At 41.0% G+C, this 23,072-nt stretch overlaps 1 protein-coding gene and 1 long non-coding RNA gene across 12 annotated transcripts in view; one reads left to right on the forward strand and one right to left on the reverse strand.

Annotated features, from left to right (window-relative positions):
• Positions 1-23,072, forward strand: part of Dennd1b (DENN domain containing 1B) — a 227,656-nt gene that overhangs the window by 193,742 nt on the left and 10,842 nt on the right. For 9 of the 10 annotated variants that reach the window (XM_063272684.1, XM_039091333.2, XM_003751245.4 and 6 more), the window contains 4 exons: positions 773-813; positions 1,834-1,902; positions 7,167-7,223; positions 8,045-8,152. In XM_063272684.1, the coding sequence (XP_063128754.1) occupies positions 773-813; positions 1,834-1,902; positions 7,167-7,223; positions 8,045-8,152 (275 nt within the window). Of the gene's footprint in view, positions 1-772; positions 814-1,833; positions 1,903-7,166; positions 7,224-8,044; positions 8,153-9,244; positions 13,990-23,072 lie in introns of those variants that run through there. The other variant, XM_039091335.2, reaches the window with a different exon arrangement.
• LOC120096263 (uncharacterized) lies at positions 17,872-21,262 on the reverse strand. 2 transcript variants are annotated; one of them, XR_010057028.1, is made up of 4 exons: positions 21,148-21,262; positions 19,918-20,161; positions 19,233-19,284; positions 17,872-19,106 (listed from the first exon to the last, which is right to left on the reverse strand). It is a non-coding gene; the product is annotated as an uncharacterized LOC120096263 (long non-coding RNA). The 2 variants fall into 2 exon arrangements; XR_005492501.2 differs by lacking the exon at positions 21,148-21,262 and having other exon boundaries at positions 19,918-20,290.

Here is a 23,072-nt window from a genome sequence, read left to right on the forward strand (position 1 = left end):
TCTGTTAGCAGGTTTCCCTGTGGTACATATAGAAGTGTTTACTGTTGATTATTCCTTCCCGCTCTCCTCTCTACCTTGCTCTCTTATTCATCCCCCACTCAGCCCAGCCTGCTCCATTATTCCCCTCCCTCTTCTTACTGCCTGCCTCTAACCCCTTCCTCCCTGACATCCACCCGCCTGGCCATTTTCCTGACCTGTGTTCTTTTTAGAGCCCCAACTTTGAGCAACCCCCTTTCCCTTAGAAGGAGGGAGTCCCTGTATAACTTGATCTGTCCTGTTTTGTTATTAAGCAGTCCTAGAGGTGGCATTTTTGCATTGAAGAAACAAAGAATCAGGATTGAAAATACTCAATTCTTACTTTTGTTGGCAGCCAATGGAACTAGTCATCCATCAGGTGGCCCTGCACTCTAGAGGTCCAGGGCACAACCAGAAACCTATCTTTCTCATTGGCACTGCCTGTTTTGCATACTTTACAGTAGGGAAATGCAGAGCATATACAGTAGGTGAAAACATTTCATAACCTATAAAAAGCTGAATATGAACTTATACCTCCTGAGAGAATGTAGTGAAGCCTTAGGTCATGTGTGGATGAAGAACAGGGCTTGTTGGGATGAGCCCTGATTGATTGTATGGTGCACCCTGGTCCTGCTTTTACAACAGGCCAGTAAAGGGACATATGCTGGACTGCTGAGCATGCTGTTTCTGGGCTAGCAGTGTGTCTGGTTTTACCTTTTAGCAGCTATCTCTGGCATCTAATTTTTATATGTTCCAGGGAGCCCGCGGTCATATCAACAGTGGGTGTATACAGTCAAGGTAAGCATATGCCTTGTTTCTCCCCTTTTCACTCTAGAAAGTGCAGAGAAAAGTTCAGAAAAAGTATTCTGGCTATACTTAACACTGTTTAATTTGAAATGTGTATATTTTATCACACTAAGTGTTTTTCGTTTATACTTTGTTGATAATTATAAAGGAAATTTAAATTGGAAGTCTTTAGTTCAGAAGTAAAAGTCTTACTCAAAGCCAGCATTTGCCTGCGAATTGTATTATAGGTCAGAGCACCCGTGTGCTGCTTTGTTTCTTACAATGTGATACTTTCGGGAAGAGGGAGCCTTGGTTGAGGAAATGCATCTATCATATTGGCCTGTGGGCGTGGCTGTATGGCATTTTCTTGACTAATGTTTGTTGGGCCAGCCCTCAGTGGGCAGTGCCACCCTGGGCAGGTGCTCGGGAGAGGTGTAAAACGGCAGCTGACTGGGTGCTTGGAAGGGAGCCAGTGAGCCACGCTCCTCCCTTCAGGCTTCTGCTTGAGCTCCTGCCCGAGCTTCCTTTGATGATGAACTCTGACCTGAATGATGTAATAAATCCTTTTCTCTTGAAGGTGATTTTCATCAGTGTCATGGCAACAGAAAGCAAGCAAAGGACTAGGGTGCAGTAGTAGGGTTTGACAAGGATTTTATTGGATAATAATGCTTTGTTAGTATGCTATGTTTTATGAAGAAAATCTCCCACAGATGAAGTCTTTATTGCCCGACATCAAGCCAGCTGATCACTGTCGTCTCTCTGTTGAGAAGCTTTAAGTTTGTACTCAGTATTGTCCACATTACTCTTATTTCAACCTCACGATGAAATGACACTTGATGATGCTTTACACCAACTAAAGGGAACCGAGAAGAATATTTCAACCGTTTTAAATCATAAAATATAAAATATACATGTAATTGACATAACTTTATGGGCTTTTAACTTACAATTATTCTTCTGTATTACTGACAATGTTTCATTTTTCTAGGACAGTTTGCCCACAAGTCTTTAAAAATGTTTCTCTTCTTTCAGAAAGGAGGTGCATTGTTCAACACAGCAGTGACCAAAGCGACTCCTGCTGTGCGGACAGCCTACAAATTTGTGAGTTTCCTCTCTGAATTTCAGTCTTCCGCTGATGAAATTACATGTAGTATGTGTGTGTGTGTGTGTGTGTGTGTGTGTGTGTGTGTGTGTGTGTGTGTGTGCTTGCATGCATACATGTCTTTTGCTTTCTTTTTTATGGTATTTATATTTACTTAAGGTCAGTGTATATTTACTTTCTATATTTTCTTGAGTTTCATAGATGACTGTTGTATTTATGTCTCTCCTCTTCTTCCTCCTTCCTTCCTCCTTCCCCTCTTCTTCTTCCTTCCCCTCTCCTTCCTCCTCCTTCCCTCTTCTTCCTCCTCCCTTCCTTCCTCCTTCCCCTCTCCTTCCTCCTCCCTTCCTTCCTCCTTCCCTCTTCTTCCTCCCTTCCTTTCTCCTTCCCTCTTCTTCCTCTTCCCTTCCTTCCTCCTTCCCTCTTCTTCCTCCTCCCTTCCTTCCTCCTTCCCCTCTTCTTCCTCCTTCCCCTCTTCTTCCTCCTTCCCCTCTTCTTCCTCCTTCCCCTCTTTCTAGTTCCTCTGGTGTGACTTCCACTCCTTAAAATCATGTCCTCCTATTCTTACAATAGAATTGTTACATGCGTATGTATTTTGTGTGTTTATTTATGTGTGTGTGTATATAAATGTTTCTCATGTGGTTAGGGATAATCTCTTGGGCTTAGCTAACCTCATTCTGGAGGAGACAGATTCTCTTTCTCTCTCACTGCCATTAATGTCTAGTAGTTCACTGTCTAGGAATCAGTCCCTGTTAGAATTTTTCCATCCACGGACACGTCAGTTGTTTAGGCAACCATATTGTTGAGATTTCCTGTCTCCAGTAGAAGATACTATCTTGCAGCACACATCCTGCCCCGGTCCTCTGGCCCCTAGAATGTTTCCATGATCCTCCTTGAGCCTCAGCTGTGAGGTTGTGCTGTGGGTTTAGTGTTGGGCTGGGCACCCATGGTGCTAGTTCTCAGAGTTCTGACCAGTTGTGGCTTTATAATGTTAAACAGAGTCTCCCACTAGAGTGTGGAGCTCGCTATTGGCCAGGTCAGGCAAGGTAGGTCCAGGAGCCTCATGAACCTGCCTGCCTTCTCCTCTCCAGCACTGTGAACACGAGTGCAGCTTCATGTCCATCCAGCCTTACTCAGGTCTGGTGATCAAATGCAGGTCTTCATGCCGGTGTGGCAAGCACTGTTACCCCTGAGCTCTGGCTACAGCTAGTTGTCCATTTTTAAAATAAGCTTTACAAAATGGTTAGAGTTCATATGGAACAAAATAAAGTCTGTTATTAAAATAATATTGTATGGAAAGTTATTTTTTATACAATCTAAGTATATCCTGTTTTACTTAAAAGGATCAACAAAATTGTTTAGTAAATTTTGAAGCAGTCCACAGGAGATGCTTCAAATGCCCCAGATGGGAAATTGGTTCAATTCATACAATATGTTTTATATATTCCTTCTTTGCTTGAGGAGAACATGAGCAGAACACTGTGTGGTATCTATCTGTTCACTAGATGATGCTTTAGCTCCATGTTTCTTCAGAGATTCCCCTTGGCCGAGAGAGTAAGGTGACAAGAGCAGCAATAAAGGAGTAATGAAATGCTGAAATGCACTCTTTACTACAGCAGCTATGGCTGGGACCAGCCGAGACCAGCCCGCCTGTGTTCTGTTCTGTGGAGGTTTCTCCCATCCCTCACAGTCCACATCAGCTGTTCCTTATTGCCTGCAGTCAAGGACGGATGCTTGACTTTCTATCCTTGCTCATGCCATTCCCACTACTGGGAACGTCCATCTTATCCATCTTATTTTTTTTTTTTTTTACTGAACTGGTGACACCACCTTACCTCTCAGACTCTGGTTAGGTCCAGGCTTCACCTAGTTTTCTTCCCACTACTCTCTCCCCCCAGAAAAGTGCAGCCCTTCCCTTGTTCCATAAAGATTGTAGGATTTGCTTTGTCACTTATGTTCATATTGATCTCAAGACAATGAGCTCCTTAAGGGAAATGCAATGAACTGGTATTGAGTGAGACCAGTTCTCACTGGTTCTATGGGTATATGTATTCTCTGTTTCTGAAAGCTTCCAAGGCAGTTGTGATTCTATAAGAATCCATCTTTAGATGCATTCTCAGTAAAATGTATGTATGATTCACATAATAATAGTAATAGTAGTAGTAGTAGTAGTAATAATAATAATAATAATAATAACAACAACAACAACAACTTTAATAAAGGTTTAGCCTATTAATCCGGCCTTAGGATTGTGGTATTTAGGGCCCCTTCCTATTGTAAATAAATCCCTTAAAAGTTACATTTTATGGCAGGGAAGCTAATCAACAGAGTTGTTTCAAAAACAATTCTGCTTTTCTGAGTTGTCTACAGTTGTATAACACTAAAGTGTAACAAAGTAATAGTGTTCTTTAGAAACACCAGCCTTTAAGGATACTTTGGTTTTCTTGTAACCGTTGCTGGGAACCCTTTACTTTTCCTGGAAGCCTTCTGCATCCACCACTGTCCCCGGATACTGGTGCAAGTCTAGATCTGAAGGAGGGTTTTCCCACAATGCAATGGCACAGCCTCTGAAAACAAACTCACACCGAGCTTCTTGTCACACCAGCAAATCTGTAAATTCACTACAAGCAGCAGCCAGAGAAATGAGCTTGAACTGCCATTGGCCCTTTTGATGCTGAGTCCCGACAAGTTTCCTTAGGCTCACACAATTACACTGTCCTTCCAAATAAGCGTTCCTCTCTGCTTGCATTCACTTGTTTTCACTAAAGTAAGAATAAGGCAACAAATAAGTTGCAACAAATAAAACTCCCTGTTTCTATTATATGGATATGACAGTATTTGTTTACCTAGCTTCTCTATAAATGGCTATTTTTTAAATAATGAGACACGTTTTTATTTGAGTTATTTATTAAACAAGCCCATTAGCTAGACTCATTTGTAAGAGGAGCCTCAATCGAGCAAACCCCTCCAGCAGACTGTCCTGTGGGCAGGCCTGGAACACATTTTCTTGACTGGTGATTGCTGTATGAGGGCCCAGTCATGGTGGGTAATGAGTCCTCGGGCAGGAGTCATGGGTGGTGTAAGAAAGCACATTGAACAAGCCAGGAGGAGCTAGCTAGCATCAGCACTCAGGAGGAGCTAGCTAGCATCAGCACTCAGGAGGAGCTAGCTAGCATCAGCACTCAGGATCAGCACTCCTATGCAGCACTCCTATGACCTTTGCACCACTGCCTGTTCTCACCATCCTGCGTTGTCTGAGTTCCTGCCCTGACTTATAAGACAGTATAAGCCCTTTCCTCCCTAAGTTGATTTTAGTCATGGTGTTTTACCACAGCAATAGAAATCCCAACTCACTCACTGTAAGTCAGGCCTTGTGCTCATCTTGAGTCAGAGCGGAGACCATGAGAGGTATTGTAGGAGAGACACTGTCAATAGTGGTCAGTCACAGCCCCATTGTTACATATGTGCTTTCATTTAAGTGGATATGATTTCTGTCTTGCACTTAGAGGTTTTCTTTGTACTACAGCCTGCTGAAATATTTTTAAGCTCACTGAATTTGTGCCCTTTCATGCTTATAGGAACCATAAACAAAACAAGACACAACAAACACCCAGTCATAACCAGATGCATATTTAATCTGGCTAAATGGTTTAAGTATCTTTTGATCAGGTTATTTTATTAGTGAAACACACAACTTTGTGTGCCTAAGCTGCACGATAGATGGAAACTTTACTCCATCCTCCAGCTTGACATTAAAAGTAACCAGTGGACAAATTCGGACATTGTAGAGGAAGTGACACTAGGCTCAACTCTGTACCCTGTAGACAGGAAGGGAACTGTGATGCTAGAAAATAATTGAGAAACAGCACGAGGAAAGTAAAGCTAGCCTCGAAGTCCACGGGGTAAGGGCAAAAGAGTTTTTCTTTGGTGATTTCATTCTTTATCACTACAAAGGTTTAGATATAGGACCCTTTGATTCAATTGCTTAACCAATAAGGTAAGAAATGAAATGTCTTTATTGACTTCCCAAAATGCAAAAACAAAACTGAACAAACAACAGCACAAAAATCCAGGATATATTCTAGTGTTAGACAGTTGGAGATTGTGTTCTATTATAATATTTTTCCGTTTTATTTTTAAGTAATATGAAAATAATTGTTATATTCAGTTCAGAACATGGCTTGAGCGCTTAACCATATGTCAATGGTGTTCTGAGTTTATGCTTGCTAATGTGGAAAGGTCCTTTCCCTCAGAGAACTTGACTTTGACTCTCCTCAAAAACAACTTAGGAAGCTGCACAGGTACTGCCTGTGAGTACTAACCGTGGGAGCAAGGCCTTGGGGCTGACCTCAGACTGTGTGTGTGTAGGTAAAACTCATGCTGTCCTCTTTTTGGTGAGCCTTGAAACATGGGTGTGTTTTAAAAACATTATTTTTTCCTTACTCCTTGAAAATGGAGAAGTTAGATTTCACAACTAATTGTAACCCAGATTTGAATCTAGACAATAGAGACTTAATCTTCCTGGATCACTACTCTTTTCTATGGTGTCTTGGGAGCTATGTAATCTTGGAGTTGGGGCAACAAACAGTGCAGTGTATCTGAGACCCGGCACAGTCAGGAAACACGAAATAAGTGAGGCTTCCTCTTGTCTGTTTTTACCTGGAATACTCTGAGTAAAACTCTCCAGGGCAACCAAGGCTCCACCATTATGAAGCTCCTAGTTGTCTTAAGTTCGACCCTACACCGAATTATGAGGACAAACCCTAGAGAAATATGAAGGTAGTGTAACTTTGTTCAGTGACTTAACTTTTGCTGGAAAATCTATGTGTGAAATAGCTCTCCCCTAAGATGCCTATGCTAGTATGTGTCTGAAAAAGCACGTCAACAACACTCTATAAAATTACTTCAGTTTCCTGAAGCTTACACATTTGCCCAAATAACTCAATGCTGTGATTCTGTCTCTCTCTTTCATTGGTCACAATTTTAAATTAATAATGGGGATTAGGTGCGTGATTGACTCTAGGCTGAATGTTAACCTTTGTGTGTTTGTATGCAATACAGACTGACCCTTTTAAACAGCAGTTTAGGCTTAATGAAATGGTAATTAGATGGCCTCCCTGGAAACAGCGCTAGGATATAATTTGTTTCTTTTCTAAGTAATATGGCTAGTTGGCAAATCTTATTAGAGATAATCATACATGGCTGTTTATTTAGCACATGATAATAGAAGTGTAAGAAGCTGGATACATTGACTTTCCTTTCCTAGGCAAAGAGTCACGCCAGACTGGGTCTGAAGGAGGTGAAGAGCAGACTGAGACACAAGGTGCGGTGCGTGTGTCTGTTTTCATGGTCATCCTACTTCACCCTGACTGTATGAGTCTGTAACCCCTGCTCTACAAACCGTGTGAGATTCATGCTGTAATGGCTCTGAGACATGCTCTCCCTTTGTTCAAGAGTGTATTAATGGCAGCTAACTCTCAGCTCCGCTCGTGCATCCACTGCAGAAATCTTCATATTCTTTATCCCAGAATGTGGACATCTTCTAAGATGCTTTTAGCAGGATATATGTTTTTATAAGTTTGATTGCCTCTGTACTACAATTGGAGATCTTGCTTCCAGCTGATCATTTTAAAAAAATATCTTTGGGTTGAAATTAATAAAAAATGCCACCATTTGGCTTTATAGGTTCATCCCAATGGTGGTCACTACATTGAACATTCATAATTTATAAAAGATCACATATGATAATTTGATTTTGAATCTATGGGTATTCCAGATATCATATGAATGCTTATAAGTCTATATTTTTGTGTTTGATTTGATTACAAATTACGTCTTTGCAATTTTATTAATAATTTGTGTTCTGAATTTTTACTTTTAAAGAAAACAAACTATTTAAAGTATTCTATTCTAATAGTGGTGAACATTTATCTTCATATAATTTTTTTCAACTACTCAAAGTATGGATTATTTTTTAAATTGATTAGATCACACCATAGAAAATCATTTCTTCCTTAGCATAATCTTTAAAATTATACCTATAATGTTTTTTCTTTTCATGTTTAACAGATAACCTTACCAATGAAATAACGTTAGCTTAAAAATGGAGTATTGTAAAATAATTGTACTGTTCCTCATGTGTAGGACAATGAGGAGGATTATGGGACCTGTTCTGGTTTGGTACAGTACACACCAGTATACACCTTGCACCATGAAAGGGGAGAAACCAGAGAGAAGCAGAAGCTTTCCCAGGTAAGGATGCTCACCCTTTGTGCCCCGGTCTCAGACTACAGGGCCTCACAAGTGCTTTAGGAGTCATTTGAGCCATTGATTCTTCTCAACGAAGCATTGCTGGTCAAGTGGGAGAGTAGCACACGCAGGCCTTACATAATGGAGAAACAAATAGACCTACTCTGACAATCCCATCTTAATACAGACATGGAACATCCCACACAGACATTCTAAACATAATCTTATTATAATATTTATTACAATATGGACTCTGTGTGTAAGCTGTCTGAATAATTAGTTTGGTATTAGGATCATTCATGTCCACAAGGTATCTCCATATGTATCTACAGATATTGTAGCACCTAAAAAAAGAGTACAGACTGTGGGGCAGGGCTCTTCCCAAGCCTTTTGCACATGGGTTACTTAACTTGTGTCTCGTTGTGTCTTCAAAGAGTTTATTATACCCCAGTGAGTCTGGGAGACATTTAAATCTGTGGTTATGTGCAGTATGAAAAGAGTATCATAGAACAATGATAATAAACGCTCTTTACTGCAAACATAAATGTGTAACCCAGACATCCGATATTAAAACAATATTTGGCAATCCAAGGGTGAAGTGCTGTGTAAATGATCCTCATCCTGTGATGGGTGCTTCTTAATGGACCCCGCACAGCTGCTCATGTTGGAGCTGAAAATGCTTTGAGGATGCTTCCCTGGTTGAACATCTTAACTAACAGCACTGTACACTGTAGGGCTGTTCCCTTGTGACAGGAAGCTGCGTCCCTGTGCTGCCCGGGATCAAGGAACAGTTCTGTATCATTTATCACTAGCTGGGAGCAACTCAAAGGTTGAACAGTACTAATTTTTACTTAAAGTATATTGCTTTTCTCCATAGTAAGCCTAAACAGCCCTGAAGCCAAACCATCCAGGCATGGGACTGTGTGCATGTTTTTCTACGCCTAGATATTTTATTTGCCATAACTATTTAAAACTTCTGTGCAAATGCTGATATCACTAAAAATATTGGCAAACTGTTTAGAAAAATAGCAATGTAATCTCTTCTTTTAGAGTAGGCTCCTAAAGGTTTTAACCAATTAAACCTTGCATCTTTAGAAATGAGCTTTGGAGTGAAATCCATACGGTGCCTGCAGAGCTTCTCTGACAGCAGTCATGGCTCGCACAAGGTGAGGGCCAGAAAAGGACAACTTAGGGAGAAAGGGCTTCTCCGGCTCACAGTTTGGGGTGCAGTCCACTGGATCAGGAGGTCTGCGTGGCAGAGGTTTAAGCAGCTGGTCACATGGCCTACGTCAGGAGAACAAATGAGAAGAGCACTGAGAGTCCGCTCTGCTTTTCCACTCTAGTTCACTCTGGGATCACAGCCCGTGGAATGGTGTCACCCAGCAGTCTAGAGAACCTAAGCAATACAGGGAGTCCTCCCAGTTCCCTCCCAGTTATTACCATGGGATTCTAAACACCATAATGTGGAAGTCAAAAGGAGCCATCTCCACTCCAGATTTCGTCATCCTGACACCCAAACATATAACTGTAAAACCATGCTCTCCTTCCCTCCCTCCCTCCCTCCCTCCCTCCCTCCCTCCCTCCCTCCCTTCCTTCCTTCCTTCCTTCCTTCCTTTTGTCCTCACAGGCTCATAGCTATCCCACAATCCAAATGCATTTAGCACACGACCAGAAGTCCCTAGAGCCTTTACTACTGCCAGAATCTTACTCTCATCTGAGACTCAGGCCTTCTCTTAACTAACGTAACTGTACTATACAATGCCACTCCGTAAAGGAAGAATGATGGGACGGCAATGAGCTAACCAAATGAGACCAGCGGCCAGTAAGTAAGAAATCCTGCAGCTTCATGTCCGGTATCTGGCTCATGATAGAATCATCTGGATAAAAGGCTTGGTAGCCCCTTCCCTCTAGCTTCGCAACCTGGGGGACCATAGCGTCTGTGTTGAACCAGCTACAGTATGTACACTCAATTTTCTTCAGCTGATGTCTCCCACACTTTGGATCTTTAAAATTCGAGAGTCTGCATTGCGATTTCTACCCTCTTAGTTTCATTAAATGGCTCCTTAGGATATCTGTACTGGGACTGCAACCCTGTCACTCATTGCCTCACCTCAGCAGCTCTCTAGAACTTCGGTGTTCATTCCTGACACTCTTAGTTCTCTATCTTTTAAGCCTGCACAACCAGTAGGTGAACAAAGCTGCCAAGTTCAGGTGCCAGCTGTGCGTGTGCCTGGCTCCCTTGGACCACAGTGGCATCAGCATCTGTCTGCTGACCCTGAGAAAACACATCTCTAGATAGTTCCTTTAGAGCACAGAGCTCCTTCAGTAAATTCTCAATACAGGCCATCTACTTTCAGATAAACTTGCATTTTCACAACGTGGAGCCTATGACAAGTTAGGTCTTGCCCTCAAAACACATTTCTTATTGTCCCAGTGATCAATCTAGGTTTCATCCTTAATGTCATCCATCTCTAGCAATCTTGGCTGCTTTTAAACCAGCCTCGTCTGTAAGGTGAGGTTTGCCCATGCTCTCTTCTTACCACACTGTACTTTATCCATAGTTGGTGCCACTTTTTGCTCTCTCTCACTGTGGTCTTGGATGAGGGAAGAAAGCAGCCCACAGCCTGAGTTCTCTCCTGCCTTGATATTTCCCTCCACCATATACATGAGTTAGTTCATCTCGTCTATAGTCAGCCTCACACGAGTTTTCAGAAAACAGGAAGAGTACAGCCCGATTCTTGATGTCATTACCACATGAATAGAAGAGCTCAGATCCCAGTAGAGCCCTTGCTATTTGAAATTTCATGAGCCAGTCCTGTGTGCACACATTCTTGTCAGCACTCCTGTCTTCCAGCTCCAGGGAGAATGGCCTGCTCCTCTTTACGTATAGCATTCATGGTCGTTTTTATCCCAAAGTTCCAAATTCTTGCACATTCTTCCTATACCACTGTTCCAAAGACTATGAATCACATAGTAGGATTGATCACAGCGATCACACTGCTACCATTCCAAGGTTCTTATCGTTTTCTCATTTCTAGGACAAAATCGCTTTAAGAAAGGAAGGAAGGGTTTATTTTTGTCATGGTGTGAAGTCATGAGCCCTGGGGGTGGGGGTGTTGTAGACTTTAAGGCAGCGGGTCACATAGCATCTGCAGTCAGGAAGGAGTGAGTGAGAGCCTGAGCCTCTTTCTTCCTTTTCATTCAATTTGTGCCCCAACCTGTGGGACGGTGCTGCCCACGTGCAGGTGGATCTTCCTTTCATATTAGCCCTGTCGATCTAGAACAAGTTCACAGACCTGCCGTGATCATTTAAAAGCTCTCAAATCAACAGTCAAGATGAATAATCCCAGTGCTGTGAAATGTTTATGGGAATAAAGTGTGATTGCGTGTCTGATTTGGCCAGTGTTATACCCTTGTAACAGAATATTTGAGCTTGAGCACTGCATAAAGAACTGAAAAGTATTTTGTAGATGTTTGAAGGCTGGGTAAAGGCTCATGTGTCATAAAGACATAAAGATAATGGGCTACATTATCACAAGGCAGAAGGGCAGGACGTGTGGGTAGGAATGGTGGCGTTACATGACTTTGGGTAGGAACAGTCGAGCCTCAGCCGTCTTAGGAATGAAGGAGGCTAGTAGGTCTTTATGAAGAAGACCGCTCATCTAATAATTCAGCACCCATTGTGTCCAGGACCTTTCCTAGCTACCAGCTGTTAACAGAAGAGAAACATGGAAATATTTTGAATTCATGAGACTATTTTATAACAAACTAATTTCTCTATTTTTCCTTTTATTAAGCTTATTTTTCATAGACTATTATTAATTTCAGGTGTCATTATCAATTTCTGATTGTGTTACTAAAGCAGTCTTTGAAGGAAGTCATGGTGTGTTTAGAAAGTGGCCGGTACATCACATTCGCACATTAAACCAGGCAGCGCTTTTCTCTCTGCTTTTCGGACATCACTAATACGCTCAGTTCTTGACTGCTCACAAGTTCCAGTGCTCTAAATCACTCTTGTAAACTATTTTTTATCAGCTCTGTAATAGAGTATGTTAATGATGATATTTACCGGAGAGAACAGATTTTTTTGATGAGAAAAAAATACTTTGTTTTAAATAGAATTCCTTAAGATGAAAACATTTAAATCACAGGAATGCTTTTTCCAAACATCTAAGAGAATCTTCATACGCTAATTATTAAGATTTGCTTTCATAACAGAAGACATTTCAATTATAATTTATTAACTTGTTTTTTGTATTTCATGTTAATTTCTAGAAATGGATTTTTAAGTTGTATATATTTAAGGTATACAAAATGGCAAAACGATTATATTTAAGCAAATTAAGCAATAAATAAATTCTCCATCGCCTTCACAGATGACTTTCTGTGATTCCTAAGAGCACATTAGGCCTATACGGAGCACTCTTCCAATATGAGATACATTTTCATTACCGTGATCTTTCCCAAGTGCATTTGATAGAAAAATTAGTATAGAGCTAGACTGAACTTTGTTTTAAAAAGGAAATTGCGTTTGACATTCAGTGAAATAAAATATCCCTTTGTCTTGCTTTCTGCATTTTTAATTGATATATTGTTAACACCATACATTATTTTCCTAGGCTGCTGTAAGAATTATAAATAATATGAATAAATTATCTTCATAAATAATAAGTACAATAGTCTACAGTCGGTAGCAGCTGATATACACACGTATGTCTTGAGTGCCAAGTCTTTTGTAACAATGGCCCTATTAGACTTTTCTCTCTTGTGAAATTCCTGTCCTTAGTCACTTGACAGCACTGCGGCCACAGACGTAGCAGGTATTCATCTTCTTTCTAAGTGGTGTCCTGACTGCTGACTTTAGCATATGATTTGAAAAGCAGTATGCATCTTGTATTATGAATAAATCTCTCGTCTGTAACTTTGTAAGATGGTGTTTGGTTTTTTGTCAGCTACATTAAACAGTGACTCTGAATGGACTTGTCTCATCCTCTTCTGAGTTTTTTTAATTATCAGACCCAACTGTGAAAAGCTTTTCCAGTGTCCACCAAGACTTGCCAATGAAAGACTGTTTTTATTTGATTTTCGGAATATTAAGTGAAATTGTCATCATTTGCATTATAAGAATGTATCTCTATTTAACACAAGCAAAGTCTATAGTGTGCGTGCTATCAAGAAGAATTTAAATATACTTTGCTTTGGAGTAGACTGTGAATCTATAATCTATTCCCAGCAAATAGTAATTTGTGTGCTGGTCTGCTAATTAGTATGGCTATTTTCTGTTTTGTTGATGAGGCTTAAATAAATGTCAAGGGTACAGCCATGAAGAGCTCCCAATTAGGCTTCACATTTGTAAAATCCAGCCCTTCCCCTTTTGTGTGGAGATGACAGTTCTAACAGCCGCCCTAGCCTAACAGGACTCCAGGGAAAGGATCCTTCTCTGATTTTATTGAAAGTAGGGCCTGTTTGGTCCAGCGAGAATACTGCTATCGGTCCTGGTGCCGAGCAGCTCTCGTCCTATGGACTTACCCCTTGTCAGTTTTATATTAATGGAATCCTAAAGCATTAGTGAACAATGTTAGACCACTCATTCTAATTCTGTCATAAGAAATTGTCTAAAATGCATAGAAAAAATTTAAGAATAAGAGAAAAATCCCTTTTAACAGTAAATTTTAAACTGTAAACCTGAACTAGGATCTGCTTTAAAGGATTAAAACATTTTTTGGCTTAGTCCAGCAATTTTTCTCTCTGTCTGCGTCTCTCTCTCTCTCTCTCTCTCTCTCTCTCTCTCTCTCTCTCTCTCACACACACACACACACACACACACACACACACACACACTCGGCTAACAACTCTACTAGTGAACAAGCATGAGAGCTCAGCCATCATGAGTCAACACTGACAGATGGATGGCCCTAAGCAAAGCATTTCACTGTGACAAAATCTTGTGGAAGAGGACTGGGGAAGCTTTCTGTTGCTAAGCCTGAGTAAAACCCTGGCACACATATCACTTTTAACTGTGTCATGCCCAAGACAAAAGCCAGTCTGCCAGAGTTTGCCCCTTTCCACCATCCAGACAGTTCATGTAAGTCTTTGCAGGAAAGGCTGGTCTTTCCCTTACAGTCTACAATGTCCTTTACAATGAATACCTACTAGGAATGGAGTCAGGACTTCGTACAGTGCTCATGAACGGAACAGGGTTAAGAGCCTTGTTACTATCACACGCTACAATACTCATATACAAACTCATATACAATGCTCATATACAAACTAGCAGTTTGAAATGAGAACAGTTCTTCCTTAAGTAAGTGATGAAGAAATTTTCATTATAAGATATGACTGATAATTTTTTCTATATACATGCTCACTAAAAATGAAATTTTGATGTTTCTTTATATGTCAAATTGTTTAAAAGTCATTCTAACAGAATTAAATAGCTAGGACAAGTTTATAATTTATGAATAGTATACTTTCATCTTTAAAAAATGTGCCCTAAAGGTAGATATATGTATATATACATGTATATGTGTACACACATACACACACACACACACACACACACACACACACACGTAATTTCATAGCCACAGAAGGGTGTGTGTGGATGACAACAAAATCCCACCATCTTATTATCTTCATTGAATATGATAATCAGACAGTTCATATTTTATGGGTAGTAACTGCTTTACACACTACAAATGTATACAATGTGTTCTTACAGTATAAGTGCAATTTAAAATATAAAACTTAGATGCTGTTAAATTATGTAGCTCATAAAAAAGCAAGAAACTCATGTGTTGTGTGTAGTTTACAGTAACATATTAATGTCAAAGTTTTCTTTATAAGAGTTAGCGGACTCCGAAACATAACTAATGAATGGTAGCACTCCTTGTTAAGACCTAGGGAGTGTACAAAGTTGCTATAGTTGCCACTTGTAGTGACACATGCCAGAAACGTCACAAGTTCAAAGTCAGCCTAAGTTACATAGCATGATTCTGAAGGAAGTAACCACTCACTTCTTCACAGGAAAACATAATAATAAATAACAAATCAAGATAAATAATTGTGTTGGCATGGGTTAGAGGAGGGCAAGTAAAGTTAAGAATATGCAGTTTTGTAAAATAAGTTTTACATAAGACATACAGTTACTTTTATAGTTTGAAATTACATCATTCCCTCCAAGCCTTTCCACATACCCGTTCCTACTGTCCCTCAGATTTGTGGTCTTTCACTAATTGTTGCGTACAGATATGTATGTACATATTCTCCTCAGCCTGTGCATTGTTAGTTACACACATGTCTTCAGGACTCACCACTTGGTATCCACACCCAGCTGGTGCTTTTCACTGGAGAAGCAAGTTCCTCCACCTCAGCTCTGATAGCTGCCTGTTCTTTGTGTGCAGCTGAGAACTCTTGGGCTTTCTCCTGTCCACATTAGACATGTCTGCTGTCGTCTTTGTTCAGCCCATGGTTAGGTACTCATCAGTTCTGGTATTGCTAGGAGACACCTCTCACAGTAAACTTCCAGGACCTCTGCTTCTGCCCCCTCTTCCACAATGTCCCGAGCCTTAGCTGCTGCCGGGTTTGTTTGTTTGATATGTATGTATGTATGTATGTATGTATGTATGTATGTATGTATGTATGTATCACATTGAAACTGGGTTCCACAACGCTGCATTTTGATCTGTAGTGACTTTCTGCAGTGTTTTTCATCTGTTGCAAAGAAAAGTTTCCTTGATGAGGTCTGAGGACCTCACATATCTTTGATATGGCGACAGATATTTAGAATGTAGCTAGAGTTCATGCTAGCTTAGTAAGGTGATTGTAGGCTCTCCTTCAAGATCGATGACTTCACTAGCACTGGGTAGATGGCTAGGTTCAGCACCGGGAACAGTTTCCTTCTCTCTGAACAGGACCTATGAAGACAAATGAGTAACAACCATGATAAGCAGCCACTTTTGATTTTATTTTGGCTCGATATTGAAAGCATAATTAGGGTAAATTGCTACTTGACGTACTGGGGAAATGTTTTAAATGCTTTAAAGGATAACACTTTTTGAAATACGTTAAGTGAGCATGACCATAAAATATTGCCTAAATAAAACTATATTATAGCAATGTATATTCCAGGTTTTCCTCAAATTGGATTTAACCTAATTTACCCTGTAACTTACACAGTTGATTTTCTGGTAAAATGTACAGGTGGGGTATTGTTAATTAGGAGGAAGTTATTTTCTCCTATGGAACGGTATTTCTTTCAAACATTCATATTTGGTTGTAGTTAAAATTGTTTCAAAAAGAAACAAATGGGTTCTGGATTACAAGTATGCCCTCTAGTGGAAGTTGTGTGCAACATTAGAAAGTAATTTGTAGTGCCAGACACTGAAGCATTAGCTGTCTGTCACTCAGTAATTGGGATTTAACCTAAATTAAACTTTGCAGAGACTTGGTATATTACAAAGCATAACAGAAAGTGGTCATATTTGTGTAAATATATCATACATAATTTTTTTAAAAATTGACATTTTAATGTGAGAATTTACTCTTCAAATAACAAGTATAAAATCTCAAAACAAAGATGAAATGTACTCAGTTTTTCCATTTAGTAAATCTAGTTAATGAATATTGCCATTATAGACTTTATATACAAACGTGGGAAAATATTTTCCCTCTGTTTTCTGTCCTTTATCTTTTTAAGGTTTTTTTTTTTAATAGTAGCTTATTCCCATTATAAATTCAGGATCTTCGACTAGACTGCCACTTCTCAAAGGATCACTAATTTTTTTCTTCTTCACTGAGGTATTTAATGCTTAATCATATTGTTTTGTGATAACTAGTAATTTCTTACACTGAAAAGCTAGCTGTAAAACCGCTGGTCAAATTTGCATTTTCAAATGTTAAAGACCTAAAGGGTAGTGGGATTTAAGACACAGTTGGTGTCACCCAGCACATGTACAGCCCTTGAAAGCTGGCTTCCTAATACGGAGCTTGAAGCCATGTTTGATGCAGGTGCTCGTGCATCCTGTGAGTTAGTTCCCATGCTTTAGCCTCCTGGAATATTACCAGGCCAGCTTATCATAGTCTCTGAGCGACAGGGCAGAGTGAACCCTAAAGCGCTCTGTTTCCAGGATGAGTATTTTGCCAAACCAGGGGTCTTGTCAACTCCAACACTTGATGATTTTTTTAAGTTAATAAAAAGAAAGCTAGAAAAGATTAAGACTAAATTAAATTGAGCCTCTGTTAATGCACTGGTGGTGTGATTTGGACAGAGTGAATGTATCCTCCAGGAGAGTCCCATTTAACTATCAGAGTAAGCCACTTCCTGGCTTTCGAGGCCATGTGTCTCCTCGGAACCTCCAGTATTGTTAGTCCTGCCAGTTTAGCTTTGAAGATCACTTGCTTTTTTTTGAAGTTCTTAAGGGCCATGATTTACAAATACAGGAAGACTTCTATATTCCCTCTCTGCCAATCAGCCTTGTCACTTAAGAGGAGGGAACAGAAATATCTGAGTCTTTACAGTATGGCGAACGCAGACAAGAATAGCAACTCTGTCCTATGGATGGTCTGTGAACACACACCTTTCCTAACCTAAGCCTGATGAGCTGTGAAATGATGGTGAGCGATGGCCTCTGTGGGCTATTCTGAGAACTAGAGTCTGTTACCCATTGCTTTCAAAGCTCACGACACTCAGTTTCATATTAAGGTAATATTTTCCCATTTTATTTACAATAACTATACACACATGAGGAGGTCAGGTGGAGAGAGGGAGGTGGGGAGAGAGGAGGAAACAAGGGAGGGAGGGAAAGAGGTGGGTACAGACAGAACGTCTACTCTGGAAACAGAATGCACTGTACACGTTGATGGTGGGGCTCAGCTTCTGGGTGTTCTGCACCCTATTTCCTTGTTAATGTTCTTCATCTCACTTGTTTTGCTTTATTTTCTTTTTGTTTTATTCAATTGTGGTCATTTTTTTTTCCTGTTTCAGAATGCAGTGTTCATTAAATCTGCTTATGAGGTCACTGGAACTATTTTTCATCTATTCTATCATGATGTATTGCTTTGTTTTCTATCAATTCCACTTGACTCTTTCTTAAAATTCCCATTTTTGCTATCATTCATTCCTCATGCATTGTTTATCTGTTCATTGTTGTCTCATAATTCTTAATTGAATTCTGGACTTTATGTAGAGAGTATTATATTTGCATCTGTAAATGAGTGTGCTTTTTCTTTTCTAATGGCATTATTACAAGAGGGTTTGTGTGTCTGGAATTGGATTTTATTATTGATAAACATATCAGTAGAATGCTATGATCTTGTGCTTTTGTAGAATACTTCTGGAGAAAGTTCTAGTTCTCTCAGTTTTCTTGATTCATCCTAAGTTTCTGAAGTCCTGTCTACATGAGCCACATTCGGGCAGGGCTGAACTTGGTCCAGGCCTTGTGGCTTTTCTGTGCTCTGGTATATCTTCAGTCTTAGGTAAGCCATGTCCCTTTACCTCCACAGCAGGCTTTAGGGCAGGTCAGAAGAGCACTACAGATTTCCTGGGACTAGAATTTGAGTGTTGCTAACTGCTTTATGTTCTGGGAACAGAACGAGGCGCCTATTCTAAATCACTGAGTCGTCTCTCCAGCCTTTAAAAGTAAGGACACATTTTGATACTGTCCCATCTTCTCATGACTGGTGTCAGGCTTCCATAAGACCTTAGCTTTTTACCCAATGAAACAAGAATCATCAACTCAATTCATTCAATCTCACAAATCATCAGACTTGTTAGTCCTTCCAGTCCCCCTAAGTGCACCAGCAGGAGGCTGTTCAATCCTCAGGCTCGGTGCAGCCTCCTGCCTCACTGCGTCCTGCCTTCCTGCATTATCATCCCCGTCTCTAGTACAACCCCACTTTAAAGTCAGGTTGAGACTTCGCTCTGTAGGCAGCCTTTCTTTCACAGCTCCAGGACACCCTGAGGAAGCAGGTGATAATAGAAAAGAGAGTGTCAGTGGGCTCTGCACACCTGGGACAGAGTCCCAGCTCTGTCCTTTCTGATTCTTACCCAAGTACTTGCTAACACTTGCCCTATCATACACACCTGGAAAGTGTTCAGCACAGTTTGTGGTGAAGTGAGCTCTTCAAGGAAACATCTAAAACGGAAGGAAAGAAACCGTCTGCAAGTCTTTACCTGTGCTTCAGTTACTACCACTAAACATTTAAAAAATATTTTAAAGTTCTTTTCAAATAACAAAACCACTGTGCATGTTCAAGGCACTGTTCTGTGATATTTCCATATTCCAAAATGGCTTTTATGCATAACACCGGGCGTTTGCTGTAGACTTTGTCTCAGCAGAAGCCTTTCTGGATTTTGGTTGCCTCACTCCACACAGGTGATTTACATACATGCAGGCAGTAACACATACAAATCTTTAAAAAGAGATTAGGTTATGTTTTCTAAAACATAGTACATACACACACACACACACACACACACACACACACACACACCCCTGTAATCCCAGCCTTGTGCAGCACTGTGAAGCAGCCGAGGCCAATCTGAACTTCACAGAGTCTGTCTCAGAAATGTTACATACGTTATCAGAATCTCAATTCTGTGAAGGCGAAACAAGTTGTTTGCTGTTTCACCTGCTCATATCAATCCTATCCCTCCCACCCCACCCCCAACCCAATCCCCACCCTACCCCACCCTTGAGCTTAAGCTGCAGTTTGCCTCGTTAGCATTGTTTGCCATCTAGTGATCAGAGCGGTAAGTGCAAGCTTACCAGGCTCCTTGGCTTTGGCCATTGTACAGTCTGATATGCTTCCCAGAAGGCATTGCAAGGGAGGGAGCATTTCTCTTGCTATTGCAACCAGACTGAATTTGCTTCTTGAGTTCTCCTCAAACACTGAGTTGTGGGGTCTTGTGACTTAGTCCTTCTCTGTGAGATCGTGTGTGTTTTCTTTCCTTTAAACAGTTCCTGTCTGCATCAGTCTTCTTTATTTCACTCAGTGTCTACACGGGGTCAGCTCCAGGAAGGGAAAGAAGCATCGTCAGCTTTCATTGCACAGATAGACGTTCCTTTTCAATACTGTAACATTTTCCCACCGTCCTAGCAATAACCTTGTGAATTTTCACACACTAAATATGCACTCTGTATTTTCATGGAAGCAGACTTGTATTTTACAATTATACATGTTCAGAATTTAGATTGAGATTTGTGACATTCAGTTCTAAGTCTCATTTTTAATTTCTTGTTTCTAAGTGATAGAAGCTTTGCCTGCCTTATCTTCTTTTTATTTTATTTTATTATTTTTTTTTATTTTTAACCATGTGTCTGTGTGCATCAGTTTGTGTGAGGGTTTGTAAACGTGACCAGAAGTCTCAGCAGCCTGCAAAATTACAGGCAGTTGTGAGACACCCAAGGGTACTGGGAAATGAATGCAAGTCCTGCAAAAACAATACATGCTCTTAGCCATGGAGCCATCCAGCCTCTGTTTTATATTCCCAGGGTGCTTCTTCCCTGCGTAACACCTGGATCCGAGAAGGCGTGGTAATCGCCCTCCTGTCTGTAACTCTAAGTGACTAATGGGTTGCGGGGTTTATTTCCTGTTTGCAGTATGTTTATTCCTCATGCAAAGGAGATAGTTATTATTATTATTGAATGTGCGCCATGGAAATGCATATAGTTGGTGCTTACGGCATGTTTGTGGAATGAAGAGGTGCTAAGAACTAAAAACAGATGCACCCTTAACGTGAAGATCCAACGTTTAGTAAGATCCTAGAAGACAGTTGAGCCTGTGACCTTCTGTGCTCTACATCATCTGGGAATCCAGCGTTGGTTCTTTCTGGCCACCTTTGCCAACATTCTCATCCCCCACATTCTCCGGCTAAATCTATGGTGACTCTCTGTGACACCGTGTTACATAGGTCCAGCTGTCTTTGTAATAAGTGTGTGCCACCTAGTGATCAAAAGAGTAACTGCAAGTTTTAGGGGCCTAGAAAGCATGAGTACCATGATAACGAACCAAGCCAGGATGAACTTCCCATGTTTCCAGATTGTCCCAGTGGAGGGACCTTGTAGTTATTTATCATCAGCTCCTTAGCACCTGTGACCTTTCAGAACTCAGGGAATGGAGTTCCTTTGGGCTCTCATTGTTAGGTCAGATTCTTACCAAGTGCTCTCACAGCAGAGATAGCTTAGTAGAAGCTAATTTAAGTCACACTTTTTGTGCTTGTTGGTGTGATGGTCAGAGTTTGTGTAGTTTTTATTCACTAGACTAACATGCATAAGGACACAGAGCCCTCTTCTTGCTGATTCTTGTGCCTCAATTATAGCCTAATGCCTGGGCACAGAAAGATGGTCCTTCAGTCTTCATTGAGGTAATAAATGGGCCTATGCCCCTCTGTGCCTCAGGAACACTGAAGCGGCTGATGTCAGCCAGAAAAATGCTCAACAAACTGTGCTGAATGGCTTTATGTCAGCTTGACACAAACTAAAGTCATCAGGGAAGAGGGAACCTAAAGTAAGAGAATGATAATCATAATCAGTGATTGATGGGGAGGGCCCAGCACATTGTGGGTGGGGCCCTCCCTGGGCTGGTATTGAAACAGACAGAGCTTCCATGCGGAGCAAGCCAGTAAGCAGCACCCCTCCACGGCCTCTGCATCAGCTCCTGCCTCCAGCTTCCTGCCCTGTGTGAGTTCCTGTCCTGGCTACCTTCAGTGATGGACGGTAAGATGACGTGTAAGCCAAATAAACCCTCCCTCCCCACCTTGCTCTGGCCGTGATCTTTCACCACAGCAAAAGTAACCCTAAGACAAGAACCTACCTGCTATATATGCAGATATTTGTTTGTTCAGGAAGCGTCAGCTGCCTGCTTTGGAGAAAGGACAAGCCGATGTCAGTGGGAAAAATCACATACCTATTCTGTTTAGCTTCTAACGTGTTCTGTTTTACTTTCAGTTGCTATGATAAACCAAAAGCAACTTGAGGAGCAAAGTGTTTGTTTCCACTTACGAGTAACAGTCTATCCTAGCAAAAGGCAAGGCAAGAGCTTGAAGCAGAATCACGGAGGAATGCTGCTTACTGACTGGTTCCCAGGCATGCATTCAGTTACCTTTCTTATGTTGCCCAAGTCTACCTGCCTGGGGTGGCACTGCCCACAATGGGCAGAGAGCCTCCTGCATCAGTTAACAATTAAGAAACTGCCCCCTTAGACATGCCAGCAGGGTAATGTGAAGAAGGCAGTTCTTCTGTTCTCTCTTCCCACGTGTGTCAAGTTGACAGTCAAGGTTAGCCATCACCCGGAGAAATGAAGGCACCAATGAGACAAGACAGCAAACAGTGCAGGGGAAGACACACAGGAGGCCCACAGTGCAGATGCCAGCAGTGGCTCGAGTCTTCATTGGATATAGGTTAACATCTACAAAAAAGGAAACTGGTTATTGGTTGGTTTTATGTGTTCCTAAAAATCTCACATGAATTTCTCTTGTAAAGTACACTGGTTTGTAGCATCTCCATGAAAATTGATAGAGGTAGGAAGTGTGAAATAACAGGTTTTCTGATGAGGTTCTTTTCATGACTTAAGAGATTGTGCAAAGAGTGTTTTGGGTGAAATACTTGAGAGCTGTCGTCAGGCAGGCAGCTGTGGGATTAAGGCACCTTGGGGCATCCAGGATCTGCAGCACAACAGGAAATGGTGTGTCCTCTGTTGCCGCTGTCCCTGTTCTCATGCTGTGTGTGACTTGGACTTGGATTTATTGTGGAGTTCATTTAGGCTCTGAAATGGTAAGTGGGAAGAACCTTACTGTGTGTATGTGGGGGGCTTTGCAGAATACTTAGCAAAAATATTGTCATGTACTTCCTGCTTAGTATTCTCCTCCTCTTAAATAGTGTGACTTTAACAAGCGGCAACTGAGTTAGTCATTTTGTTTGAC

This window comes from Rattus norvegicus, chromosome 13 (assembly GCF_036323735.1).
Source record: "Rattus norvegicus strain BN/NHsdMcwi chromosome 13, GRCr8, whole genome shotgun sequence".
In the NCBI taxonomy this organism is placed as follows: Eukaryota; Metazoa; Chordata; class Mammalia; order Rodentia; family Muridae; genus Rattus; species Rattus norvegicus.